Source organism: Antechinus flavipes, chromosome 1 (assembly GCF_016432865.1).
Source record: "Antechinus flavipes isolate AdamAnt ecotype Samford, QLD, Australia chromosome 1, AdamAnt_v2, whole genome shotgun sequence".
Classification (NCBI taxonomy): domain Eukaryota; kingdom Metazoa; phylum Chordata; class Mammalia; order Dasyuromorphia; family Dasyuridae; genus Antechinus; species Antechinus flavipes.
The window spans coordinates 722,393,459-722,406,405 of NC_067398.1; the positions used below are offsets into that span (position 1 = coordinate 722,393,459).

At 46.8% G+C, this 12,947-nt stretch overlaps 1 protein-coding gene and 1 pseudogene across 1 annotated transcript; one reads left to right on the plus strand and one right to left on the minus strand.

The window, feature by feature from the left end:
- Window positions 1-6,454, plus strand: part of LOC127548889 (nuclear cap-binding protein subunit 1-like) — a 41,753-nt pseudogene extending 35,299 nt beyond the window's left edge.
- On the minus strand, window positions 435-1,866 carry LOC127563371 (gastrula zinc finger protein XlCGF7.1-like). Its single transcript, XM_052000081.1, has one exon. The coding sequence runs from the start codon at window positions 1,657-1,659 to the stop codon at window positions 655-657; it is 1,005 nt and encodes a 334-aa protein (XP_051856041.1). The 5' UTR covers window positions 1,660-1,866; the 3' UTR covers window positions 435-654.
- Window positions 6,455-12,947: the final 6,493 nt, after the last annotated feature.

Below are 12,947 nucleotides of genomic sequence, written 5' to 3' on the forward strand. Positions count from 1 at the left end.
GAAATTATATATATATGATAAATGCTAAATCCTTCCTTCACAGATGACAATATAAGTTAAATAGTAATCAATTCAGACAGCACTGCAAAAATTAGTTTTAAATGGAAACTGAAATAGTGAAATGTTAAATATGTCAGTCAAGGGACAGACTGTAGAAACAGGAACAGCTTCAAAGACAATAGTAAAAGTGAGTCAATATTCCAAAATTTCTGGCATACAGCTAAAGCAGGCACCAAAAGGATAAATTATTGCTCAAAAGTCATATACTAATAACATGTAAAAAAGAATAGAATATCATTTATTAAATACATTAATACATTCGATACATCAATACATTCAATACATCAATTACATTTGTGAAATACAATATGTTAGAAATCAGACTAATGAAGTTATAAAAACAAAATCAAATTGGTACTCCATCCACTCTTCTTTACAAGTATGTTTAACCCAATGTGAAACAACTCAGACAATGTCAGTTTTTTCATGTGTTGGATTTGGAGGTATGAAAAAGGCCCAAGTTGAGAAGTGCATGTTAAGCAAAAAGAGCCACAATGAATTATTTTAGGAAGAATAGAATTTTCTCCTACTGAGTTGCCAGAATCATATAAATTCTCTGGTGACAGTGAAGGGTAGTTCCTCTCTGAAATCTCTCTATTTCAACAAATTCTGTTTCTCTCCAGTATGAATTTTCTGATGAGTAATAAGGCTAGAGTTCCTACTAAAGCCTTTCCCACACTCATTACATACAAAGGGTTTCTCTCCAGTATGAACTCTCTGATGAATAGTGAGATTGTTCCTCTGCGTATAACTTTTCCCACATTGCTCACATACAAAGGGTTTGTCTTCAGTATGAACTCTCTGATGAACAGTGAGATTGTTCCTCTGACTAAACTCTTTTCCACATTCCTTACAAACAAATGGTTTCTCTCTAGTGTGAATTCTTTGATGACGAATTAGGTTTTGTCCCTGGCTGAAGGCTTTTCCACATTCCTTACATACAAATGGTTTCTCTCCAGTGTGAGTTCTCTGATGTACAGGAAGGCATTCTGGATGGCTGAAGGTTTTTCCACATTGCTTACATACAAATGGTTTCTCTCCAGTGTGAGTTCTCTGATGTACAGTAAGGTATCCTCTCTGGGTGAAGGCTTTTCCACATTTCTTACAACCATATGGTCTCTCTCCAGTGTGAGTTCTCTGATGATCAGTAAGGTATTGTTTCTGGCTGAAGGTTTTTCCACATTCCTCACATTCAAAGGGTTTTTCTCCCGTATGAATTCTCTGATGAATAGTAAGATAGTTCCTGTGCCTAAAACCTTTCCCACATTCCTTACACACAAAGGGTTTCTCTCCAGGGTGAGTTCTCTGATGATCAGTAAGTACATCTTGATGAGACCCACTGGTGTTTCTGCTCTTGGGACTCGAGGCTCCTTCTTGCTTCTCCAACACAGAGATCAGATCCAGTCTGGAAACAGGAATCCCCACAGAGACCAGGTTCTGGTAGTTCTCCAGCATCACGTTCCTGTGCAGGGCCCTCTGGGTAGGCTCCAGGATCCTCCACTCCTCCCAGCTGAAGTCCACGGCCACATCCTGGAAGGTCACTGGTTCCTGAATGGGGGCCATGGGAAAGCCAGACGTCACACCCTCCATGGGCTCCATCTGCTGCCTGGGGATGATCAGAGTCTTCACAGGTCTTGGGGACTTCTCCACTGAACTTGACACTCCTGTCAGTTGAGCTGCTGAGAATAGGGCTTAATGTCCAGAACCCCACGTCTAAGGCCTCACTTGGGCGCCAAACACAGTGTGCTTCCTTGAGCCCCAAATTGGGGAGACAAAATATACTATGTAGAGGCCCACGTCGGGTTCCAAAAGGTGGTGTCCGGACTAGCTCTCTGGAGGATCTCGGGCCCAGCCTTGGTATTAGTGGAGGAGAGAAGGAGGCAGGAAAGCCACCAGGATGGTCCAAGATGAAGTGACTCTTTCCAGTCTTCCCAGCCCTTAAATACCTCAGCATGATTATATCACCCCAGCACACTGGGCAAATGCTAACTATGGAGCATCCCACAGCCCCCTGAGTTAGCCCCTAGGGGAAGTATAAGCCCCTGCTGTTGATGTGCAAATAGAACACAGGTGGTCCCGCCCTCCTTGCCTTCTCAGGAAAGGTGACAACACCAGAGGGAGGTGGGGAGCCAAAGCAGACCTTGTCAGCAGCTTCCCTCTGGCTTCCCCAGAGTCCCCCGCTCCCTGAGGCCCCCTACCAATGGCCACAGACACAAGTAGGAGAAATGTCTGGTGGCCTCCAGCTTCGGGCTGGCTCTCGCGCTTGGAACATCCACCTGGGCTAAGTCAAGTTGGAAGACCCCAAGTGTTCTGAGGGAACAGATCCTTCTCTTTCCCAATGATCACTAACAACCAGCTCCCAGGGGGCCGGCAAGTCAAACCCCTGCCTGAGCCCGGCCACAAGTCATCCCCCCAGTGTCCCTTGGGGAGGGGGGTCTCAAAGCACGGCCAGGGCTGCAGCAACTGCCAACCACCTGACCTCCCACCGGGGCCTCGGAGCCCAGGAGGAGCCGCATCCCCAGGGCCCCGGGCTCCTTGCAGCCCAAACCTCCCCCGGCGGGGCAGGGAGCGGCCTGGGGGGAGGGGGCAGCCGCAGGACAGCCGGGAGTCCCACAGCGGGGCTCAGCTCCTTCCCCTAAGGGGCTGACGTCACCCTGGCCTCCGGCCCTTCCTTCTGCCGGGACCCCGAGGCGCGCGGTCTCCCCCTTTTCACCAAGCCCAGCAATGACCCTAGAAGAGGCTTCTTGGAGGGAGGAGAGACGGGCTGGGCGCGGCCAGGAGAGGGCTTCCGGGCTGTACAGAGGGGGCAGAAGTGACCAGGGAAGGATTGGGGGCGGGGACCCCGGGCAGGAGAGGAAAGCCGCAGCAACAACAGGACGCCCCGTGGGGGAGGGGAGAGAGGGCAGGGAGAGGAGGCAGCGTGGGTCCCGCCGCAATGGGGGAGGGGCTGCTGAAAGGGGCGCTGGCCAGACCCGAGGGGGGAGGGGAGGCTGCGGGACATGGGGGGGGGGGCAACACACACGCACGGGCACCTAACAAACGCTTGTTACTGGCACAGACTCAGGAGCTTATCCACATGCACTGTGCGCACACGCGCGGGAGAGAAATCGTGGCCACACACAGGGTCAAGGGCCAGGGCTCAGCAGTGCCCACGCGCGTGCGCACTGTCAGCTCTGAGACCTGCCCTCACTCTGCTACCGCTGCTACAGCCGGAGCCGGAGTTGCGCCTGCGCACTGTCACGACTGAAGCCGGGGGCCCCTCCTTCTGAGCGAGGCTGACAGCGGGAGCCGAGGCCACGCGTGCGCAGTGACGCAAACCGCAAGGGTGGCTCAGTCCCGGGGATTTTGAAGGTTTTCTTCAGCCCCACATCCAGCCCTCAGCTCTCCGCCATTGTCCTCCAACGTCCGCGCTCGCTCTCACTACTGGGGAACCTTCGCTTCGATCATACGCTTGTGGGAAAGACCCCGTCTCTGCTTTCTAGGACGCTGCCCCGATCCCCCCGGCTTTCCTCCTTAAATGTCGCGGCCGCCGTCTCTGCCCGCAGTGATCCGGGAACCGAGGAAATAAAAGCCGACGCGGCTTCCGTTTCTCCTCCCTCCGCTTGCCAAGGTCCCGGCTGTTGGGTTTCTTTAATGGTGAGCTTGAAGCCACCTCGCGTATTCTCTTTCACCTTCACCTGCTCTTGTGCCAAAGTCCCCTTTTAATGTCCTGACCCAGTTTCTCCAATTGTCCGATGTGGTTTTTCTGCCTCAGGTTATAACCTTCCCCTCTTAATGTTTGAGATAAAGGTTTTATAGACATTCCTTCTTAATGGTTGACAAGATAAAGGTTTATCCATTCTAGATGTCATTAGAACATCAGTAACCTCCCCCCCCATTAGGTTATCCCCATCTAGGTGCCTCCCCCACCATGTCATTGTTCTTGTTATCCTATAAAAAGCTTGCTGTCCCAATACTCGGGGCTGGACTCTTTGAGATGATAGTCTGGTCTAGCCCTGGGATCAACCATGGATCCATTGGTCCCAGTATTTCTCTCCACTTAATAAACTATTGGTCTCTAATCCCTTGTCTTGCTCAGTTTCTTCAGCATTACGCTGGTACATTACAGGTGATTAATAAAGGTTCATTGACTTGATTGCCTGGAGTTTGGGAGCGTCTCAGGTCTGAGGGAGCTCGCCTCTGGTTCCCTGTTGCTCACCTCTGCCTGCAGCTCTTTGGAGATAATGGGAGGCCCCGGAAGGTTACAGCTCTTTAAATACAGCCAGGATTGGGAATACATTAAGACCTCACTGCCTCGAGGTCTCGGAACAGGACAAACCCTGAGTCTCAGACTATTAGACTGCAGCTCCTTGAGGACCAGAACTGTCTTGCTTCTTTCTGTTTCCTTGCACTGAGCACAGTCTCTGGGACATCGTAGGCACTTAATCAGTGTTTATTAGCCTATGTGCTGCCCCAAAGGGGAAGCCTTTCCTTGTGTCCGTGGTCCTTAGCATTAAGTGGTCCCTGTTCCAGTTACCATGTATATACCTGTAAGGGGCAGGATGATTGATTTAAACAAGGTGTTAACTCGGTCAGCGGAATTGATGAGACAGTGGCTGTCTGGTTTAGCATGTGGGTTCTCTAGTTCAGTACATGTGCTTAGTTCTACAAGATTGACACCTATTCTACCTACCTACGATGATGTAATGAATAGAGCATGTAATAGCCAGCAAGGGCTGGGAGATAGGCGTTCCATCTTTGATCAGGCTCCTGCTGTTTCTCCTCCTTCCTACACTTTGGGAGAGACTGGTTTAGACTCGCAGAAGACAGAGGACGGGAGAAGCCCCAGTTTGGGGGAGACATTCACCCCATCTCCCTTCCCTGTGGTGGTGGCCTGTCATCCTGCATTTCTCTACAGTCACCTTTGCAGAACCTCGTGTTCCGATTTTTCCAGACGTTGTGAAGTGAATAGTGCGGATTTTCCGGCATCGGCGGCAGCCACAGAGACTGGGGCCGGGAGCCGAGGATGCGGGTCACCGGCAGCAGACAGCTTGTCACGGTGGCAGCGCGTAGTGATGAGAACAACGAATAATCCCCCAAAAAGGAAGAGGACCTTGTTATCTCCAGAAATCCAAGATCGGGTAGAATCTCTAACATTCAGAGTAGGAGAAAAGGGTACTTTCTCCTTGCAGAGCAACTGGAGGGCTCAGCTGGTGCTTTGGAAGCTGATCTTCCCGACCCCGAGAGCGAGATTCTAAGAATCCTTTGTACCGTTGCTCGTCTGCTGCCTTTGAAATTGACGCTGTATACAACCTCGCACTGCTTAATGCCTGAAATCGCAACTTCGGCGGGGAAGCTGTGGGAGCCATGGAAGCCGTGTTCCGGCAGCTTCAAGAATCTTTGCTCGCAAACAACTATGAGGAAGCTGTGATTTTGGTCCGTTTTTAATGTGATCTTGTGAATTGTCATGCAATGGCTGCTCCACCAATGGCAGCTCTGTTTGAAAATTTTGTACGTGTAACTCGGGAAGAAGGTGTATCTCAGGCACGCGGGATTGGTACGTGTTTGCATTTCTGTCATATTGGCCCTGGCTTGGAAAGGAGCTATATGAAAAAGAAGAAACAGAGATAGATCGCATTTTTCCCACTGTTGAAAGCTATCTTAAAAGACGTCTCAAAATTCACACGTTCCATTGTTACAAGTGTGGACCGCTGACAAACGGCACCCATGGGAAGAGTATTTAGACTGCCTTTGGGCCCAGATTCAGAAATGTAAAAAGCTGGCTGGCAGGAATGGCCCATCCCGAGACCCTACCTTGCCTTCGACAGCATCCTCCGTGAAGCCTTACAGCACAACCTGCTCCTTTTACGCCACCGCTTCACACGGGAGACTCGGTCTACCCAATGCCCAGGGTCATCTTTAGGATGTTTGATTGCACGGAGACCCCTGAGGCGCCTGTTATACCAGGCAGACAGACATTCGGTGGAGAGATTTGTCATAGAAGAGCATCTTCACTTCCTCATTAAATCCTACTGGAAAGAAAGGAGTACTTGTCCCTCGCAGCTAGTGAGAGCTATCCAGGAAAGAACCAGATCGCCTTGAATTATCATATTGTTGAGGTGATCTTTGCAGAGCTATGTCAGCTTCCTGTATCCCCTCACATTGATGTTATGTACACAACTCTTCTCATTGAACTGTGCAAGCTTCAACCTGGCTCTTTACCCCAAGTCCTTGCACAGGCAATTGAAATGTTGTACATGCGTTTGGATACAATGAACACTATGTCTGTAGACAGATTCATTAATTGGTTTTCCCATCACGTAGGTAACTTCCAGTTTGTTGGAGCTGGGAAGCTTGGTCAAATTGTCTTACCCACGATTTTGAAAATTCCAAGCCAGATATGGCACAGATATGACACAGATATGGTGCTAATAACTAAACCAAGTAGAATGAAAACAGAAAACAAAAATTATAGACTAATTTCCCTAATGAGTATTAATGAAAAAATCTTAAATGAAATAACAGCAACAAGATTACAGAAAATCACGATGACCAAATAGGATTTATACCAGGAATGAAGGGCTGATTCAATATTAGGAAAACTATTAGCATAATCAACTATATCAATAAGCAAACTAACAAATACATATGATTATTTCAATAAATGAAGAAAAAGTATTTGATAAAATCCAACACCCATTCTTATTAAAAATACTAGACAGTATGGGAATAAATAGACTTTTCTTTAAAATGATCAGTAGCATCTATTTAAAACCATCAGCAAGATCATATATAATAAGACTAAACTAATTCCCAATAAGATCAAGAGTGAAACAAGGCTGCCCACTATCACCCATTATTATTCAATATTGTATTAGAAATATTGGTTTTGGCAATAAGAGAAGAAAAAGAGATGAAAGGAATTAGAGTAGGTCATAAGGAAACCAAATTATCACTCTTTGCAGATGATGTGACGGTATATTTAGAGAATCTAGAGAATCAAGTAAAAAATTACTAGAAACAATTCACAACTTTAGCAAAGTTGCAGAATACAAAAGAAATCCACATAAAGCATTCATCATTTTTATATATTACCAACAAAGTCCCCCAACAAAAGATACAAAAAGAAATTCCATTCAAAATAATTGTTGATAATAAAATAATATATTTTGGAATCTATCTGCCAAAGGAAAAGTCAGGAATTGTACGAACATAGCTACAAACCCAATTCCACACAAATAAAGTCAGATCTAATCAGTTGGAAACATATCACATGTTCATAGGTAGGCCAAGTGAATAGAATAAAAATGACAATACTACCTAAATTAATCTACTTATTTAGTGCCATGCCAATCAAACTCTCAAGAAATCATTTTACTGACCTAGAAAAAAATAACAAAATTCATCTGGAAGAACAAAAGGTCAAGAATTTCAAGGGAATTAATGAAAAATAATGCTAATGAAGGTGGCCTATCTGTGCCAGATTTAAAATTATATTATGAAGCAACCATAATCAAAGCATTTGGTACCGGCTAAGAAATTAGAGGAATTGATCAGTGAAATAAGTTAGGATCACAGGATAAAATAATAACTATTGCAATCTAGTGTCTGACAAATGCAAAGACCCCAGCTTTTGGGTTAAGAACTCACTTTTTGTCAAAAACTGCTGGGAAATTTGGAATCTAGTATGGAAGAAATTAGGGCTTAACCCACACCTTACACAGCATACCAAGATAAGATCTAAATGGGTTCATGATTTAGACATAAGGAGTGATATTATAAACAAATTAGAGAAAGGTAGGATCGTTTACCTCTCAGATCTGTGAAGAAGGAAGGAATTTGTGTCTAAAGAAGAATGGGAACTCACAATTGAACACCATATAGATAATTTTGATTATATTAAGTTAAAAAGTTTTTGTTAAAAAAAAAAACAAAAAACTAATGCAGAAGAGATCAGAAGAGAAGCAATAAATTGGGAAATCATTTTTAGATTTAAGGGTTCTGAAAAGGCCTTATTTCTAAAATAGATAGGGAATTGACTCAAATTTATAAGAATTCAAGCCATTCTCCAATTAATAAATGGTCAAAAGATAGGACCAATTTTCAGATGAGGAAATTAAAACGATTTCTAATCATATGAGAAAAAGCTCTAAATCACTATTGATCAGAGAAGTGGTGGAGTTGTGAACTGATACAGCCATTTTGGAGAGCAATTTGGAACTATGCTCAAAAAGTTATCAGTTTCTATTATCCCTATATCCCAAAGAGATCTTAAAGGAAGGAAAGTGACTCATATGTCCAAAAATGTTTGTGGCAGCCCTTATCATAGTGGCAAGAAACTGGAAACTGAGTAGATACCCATCAGTTGCAGAATGGCTGAATAAATTATGATATATGAATCTTATGGAATATTATTTTTCTGTAAGAAATGATCAGCAGGATGATTTCAGAGAGGCCTGGAGTGACTTACATGAACTGATGCTAAATGAAATGGGCAGAACCAGGAGATCATTGTACACTGTAATGGGCCAGAACTCTGAAATAAGGATTCTTACAAGGTGTTAACTCAATGGAATCAATAATACAATGGTTATCTAGTTTAGCATGGTGATTAATAGTTCTCTAGTTCAGTATGATTGAATTAATCTTACAACAAAAAAATGGTTCCCTAGTGATGTAATGATTGACTTATACTCAGGATGATAAATGGATTTAATTGTAATAGAGTATTTAAGAGGCTAGAGTCAGACCTAGAGGGAGACTGGAACAGACTCAGAGAAGACAGAGGACTGGAGGCTGGAGCTCAAGCTCTCAGAGCCAAGGAGAGTATGGTCCAATTACTATGGTCATGTGCTTGGGACCTCAGTGCATCAACTCAAGCCTCAGCCCATTACACAACTCTGCCTTCTGCATCCATTAGGCAGCTTGGTGCAGGCTCTTGATTTTACATGGTAGAGTTGTGCAAAGATCTCATTGGCTCCAATGGATTAGATTATCATTATCTCTATGATTCTTAGATCTCTGCCTCCTTAATATGCTCTTTTTTACGTTCAATGTATTTTAAAATTTCCTCCTGCTTCTTCCAGGCAGCTTTTAGACACTAGTCCTTAGTGTCTCCTTTCCTGACCAAAGCAACTTCTGTGTATATGAATACAAGGCAAAGTTTTTGGGATCTTCCCTGTGGTTGGATTATTCCTTGGCAGTAATATGGAGTACTTTATGCTATCAGGGCTTCAAGTCATAGGTTGTAATCAAATCACTCTATTCAGGAATATCTCCCAGGAGGATTTTGGCTCACATCTTAAAGGGAACACAGACACTGGGGAGCTGGCAGACTCTTTTTTACAGGTGGGTATTGTGTAGTTGACTGGACAGGTTTGGAGCCACTGAGGAGTAATTTTTCAAATGATTTAGTCCATTGTTGCATTCAGCCTAATTCAGTTCTAGATTCCCTCTCTTGCAGTCACAATGTGTTGAAGTTATCCCATTCGAAAGGCTGAGTTTTCTTATTCATTTCAGTGATGGTGTGTATATGCGTGTGTGTGCGTGTATGTGTGTGTGTGTGTGTACTATGACATATGGCATATGTTTTGCAATCAAAACCAATCTATAACAAGCTTCGATGTTTCCCAAAAGGAGAGAATGACTGGTTCATGATGTGATCGCAACTTGCAGAGAATTACCATGCCATGATCATCACTAAGTATGTATCAAAAGTGTTATAAGACTTGGGGATCTTCATCATCCATCATCAACAAGCTGAAAGTTTCTACTTCAGTAATTGAGTTTAACAGGAGAATAGGCACAGACTATTAGACATTGCAGGAATCCTTTGGGATTAAGGGAGATACAAACTGCAACTGCAATGGTCACTTATTACTGAATACCTACCTGTGCATCTTATGACCTGCTCCTCACCAACACTCTCTTCCTTTTATCTTAAGACAACAAATCATCATGGATGCCCCTTTCGACAAACATTCACATTTAATAGACTCTGAGATTGTAAGAAGAGATGGACAGGATGTGAGACTGACAGAAAGCCATGTGTGTCTCAGATTGCTGGACTGATCACAGACTTAGGATTTCCAAACTGAACATTTACAATCAGCAAAACTATAACCTGAAGGCAAGACAACAAGCAAAGACTTAATGTCAACATATTAGAGCACTTCTCCATTGAACAGTATATTGCTAACTTGGAGACAAAGCTGAGCCAACAGAGTTGGCAACAATGCAGCAGAAAAGGAGTGGCCAGTTTTCAGAAACTGTGTACAACACTGCATTTTCACATCTGAACCAAAACATTCAAAAGTATCAAGGATGGTTTGACCAAAAAATGATGGAGAAATTCAGAAGCAACTAAGGAAGAAATGGAAAATCTATGGAGTTTATTAGAAGGATAGTTCATCCCTCTCTTAGAAGGCATTATTTAACTCCTTCAAGAGTAAAGTACAAGTGAAATTTAAAGAGATGCAGACTTTTTTTTTTCTGTTCTTGCTGTTCAGTCACGTGTGACTCTATGTGATCCCATGTACAAATGTCCCTGGGGTTTTCCTTTTTTTATTAACGCTTTTTATTTTCAAAATATGTGCAAGGATAATTTTCAACATGGATGCTTACAAAACCTTGTGTTACAAATTTCCTTGCCTCCCTCCCTTAGATGGCAAGTAATTTAATGTATATTAAACATGTTAAAATATATATTTTTAAAATCCAATATAGGTATACATATTTATGCAATTATCTTGCTGCACAAGAAAAATCAGATCAAAAAGAAAAAAAATAGAAAGAAAATAAAATGCAAGTGATGGGGGGCTCACACGTCCCAGTGAGGGGGATACAGGCCCGGGGAGGCAGAAGGGCCTGGACGCGGCCACATCCAAAGTCCCTTTGAGGTCTCAGGTCTGTTCTCCAACCTGGGAACACAATGTGTCAAAAGTGATTGTGCTTCTTCCAGACCACTAGATGTCCTCACGGGAGGACATGTGACTGGAGAGTAATGGAGCAGAAGTCATCGAAGCAAACTGAAAATGACCCAAGCTTTACAATGACTGTTACAAACTCACTGTGACGCCCCCAGGCGGCCCTTCCCTGCACCAATCCACCATTTTCTCCTGGGCACAGATGCCCCCTTGTGGGATTGGTGAGCAACAGAAGAGACCCCTGAGCTTTGCTTACAAGGCTGGGAGGAACTAGGAACTTTCAGCCACTAGGGGGCACTGGTAGGACTGGCTTTGGGCTGGCAATAGGAGCAGGAGGAGCAGGTGAAGGTCGAAGGGCCCGGAGCCCGCCTGCAGTACATTTACAAAGTCAGGGGAATCCATCAGCTCTGGGGAAGCTGGCTGAGGGACTGGCATTCTGAAATTCGGGCCGTTCTCAGGCACACGTGCCCAGGGCCCCTCATCGGCCGAATGGGCCCAAAGCACCGCCAGGCAGTCAGAGCGGGCCACAGAGCCGAAGGCTCCAGCGCGCCACAAACCATGGGCTTCCTAGCCGGGCCGGCCGGGGCAGCTGGCGGATGCCAGAGCCAGACCATCCTCGAGGGCCCCTGCAGCCTCCGGCTCCCGGCATTTCTCCGAGCCGACATAGCCCGACATGGTCACAGAGTGGGACCCACCCAGCAGCCTGGTCTAAAGACGCCCCGTCTCCGGCGGTGGACCACGGCTAGCCCCGCGGGCTCCCCTCCATCCTCCGGCGGCCCCTCTCGCCCCGGCCCCGCAGCTGGCATGTCTGCCACACGGAAGCATGGAGTCCCACTCCCGCGGGGCCGCTGATCGCTCCCAGAACCTCGCCAGCCTCTGCCGGACCTCAGGCTCCTGACTCGCCTCCTTCAGTATCTCCCCGGCTACAAGGAAGGCTCCGACTGACTACACTGGGCCTGGGCAGGAGGGCAGTTTACACTTAGTTAGGGCGGATGATCCTAAGGTCTGGCTGTCCAGGAAATGGCCCCAGGACCCCCCCCCCCCCAGGGTGAAGAGGGCCTGGAAACAGGCCTGCAGGGGCTGCTTCGGGTCCAACTGAGGGCCTGCCCGATGGCCTCTACTTCCTCCTTTGTTACCCTGGGGCCTCAGCTGGGCTGGAAGGGACCCGAAACTCTACAGCTCCTAGAAGGACAAATTCTCCCGGGATCCCGCCCCGCAAAGGCCCTGCCCAGGACAAACAGCTTCGTTCTGTGAGCAGGGGGGGCGGCTGAGCTGGAGACGCCAATCTCGGGGCGCGGGAGAAACCCCCATTCAACGGAAGATTTTCTATTCAATTCCAGCTCAAGCTGACAACCTTCCCCCCTCCCCCCTCCCAGCAGGGCCGGCTTGGAGCCAAAGGCTCAGAAAAGGGCCAGTTTGACACCCTCCCCTTGCAGAGGACCTAAGATGCGGAGGGATGTGTCTTCCCGGCACCGCGAGCCTCTGGCGGGGGGGATGTTCTCCTCCATCCTCCCCGATTTCCCCAAGAAGCCTTGATGGCTCTGCCGGGATCTCTCCCAGAACCTTCCCTTCCCTGCCGGGACTTTGCCCCAGAGGAATTCTATTCCTGCGGAACAAAGGCTGACTCCCCGAGGCCCAGAATAAGCTTCTTGTTACCGGTCCAGGTTCATGATGGATGATGCGCCGCCAGAAGGGGGCTCCCCACACTCCCTCCCCATGCGCCAGGTCCCCAGGGGGTGCAGGGGAGCCCCACCTCTCCGTCTGCTTCCCTGAACCCGAACCTGCCACGAGACCTCAGCATTTGGTTCCCTGACCTCATGAGGGCGACTCGCGGGCTCGGGTCCTGGCGCTCCCAGGGAGCGGGGTCTGCCTCACACCGACCCGGCCCCACCCTTTCCCTCCCAGGAGAAGGGGAGCCCCCTCTGGGCAGGATCTTCCTATTCCTCCCGTCCCCAGCTCCAGCTGCTGGAAATGAACGGAATG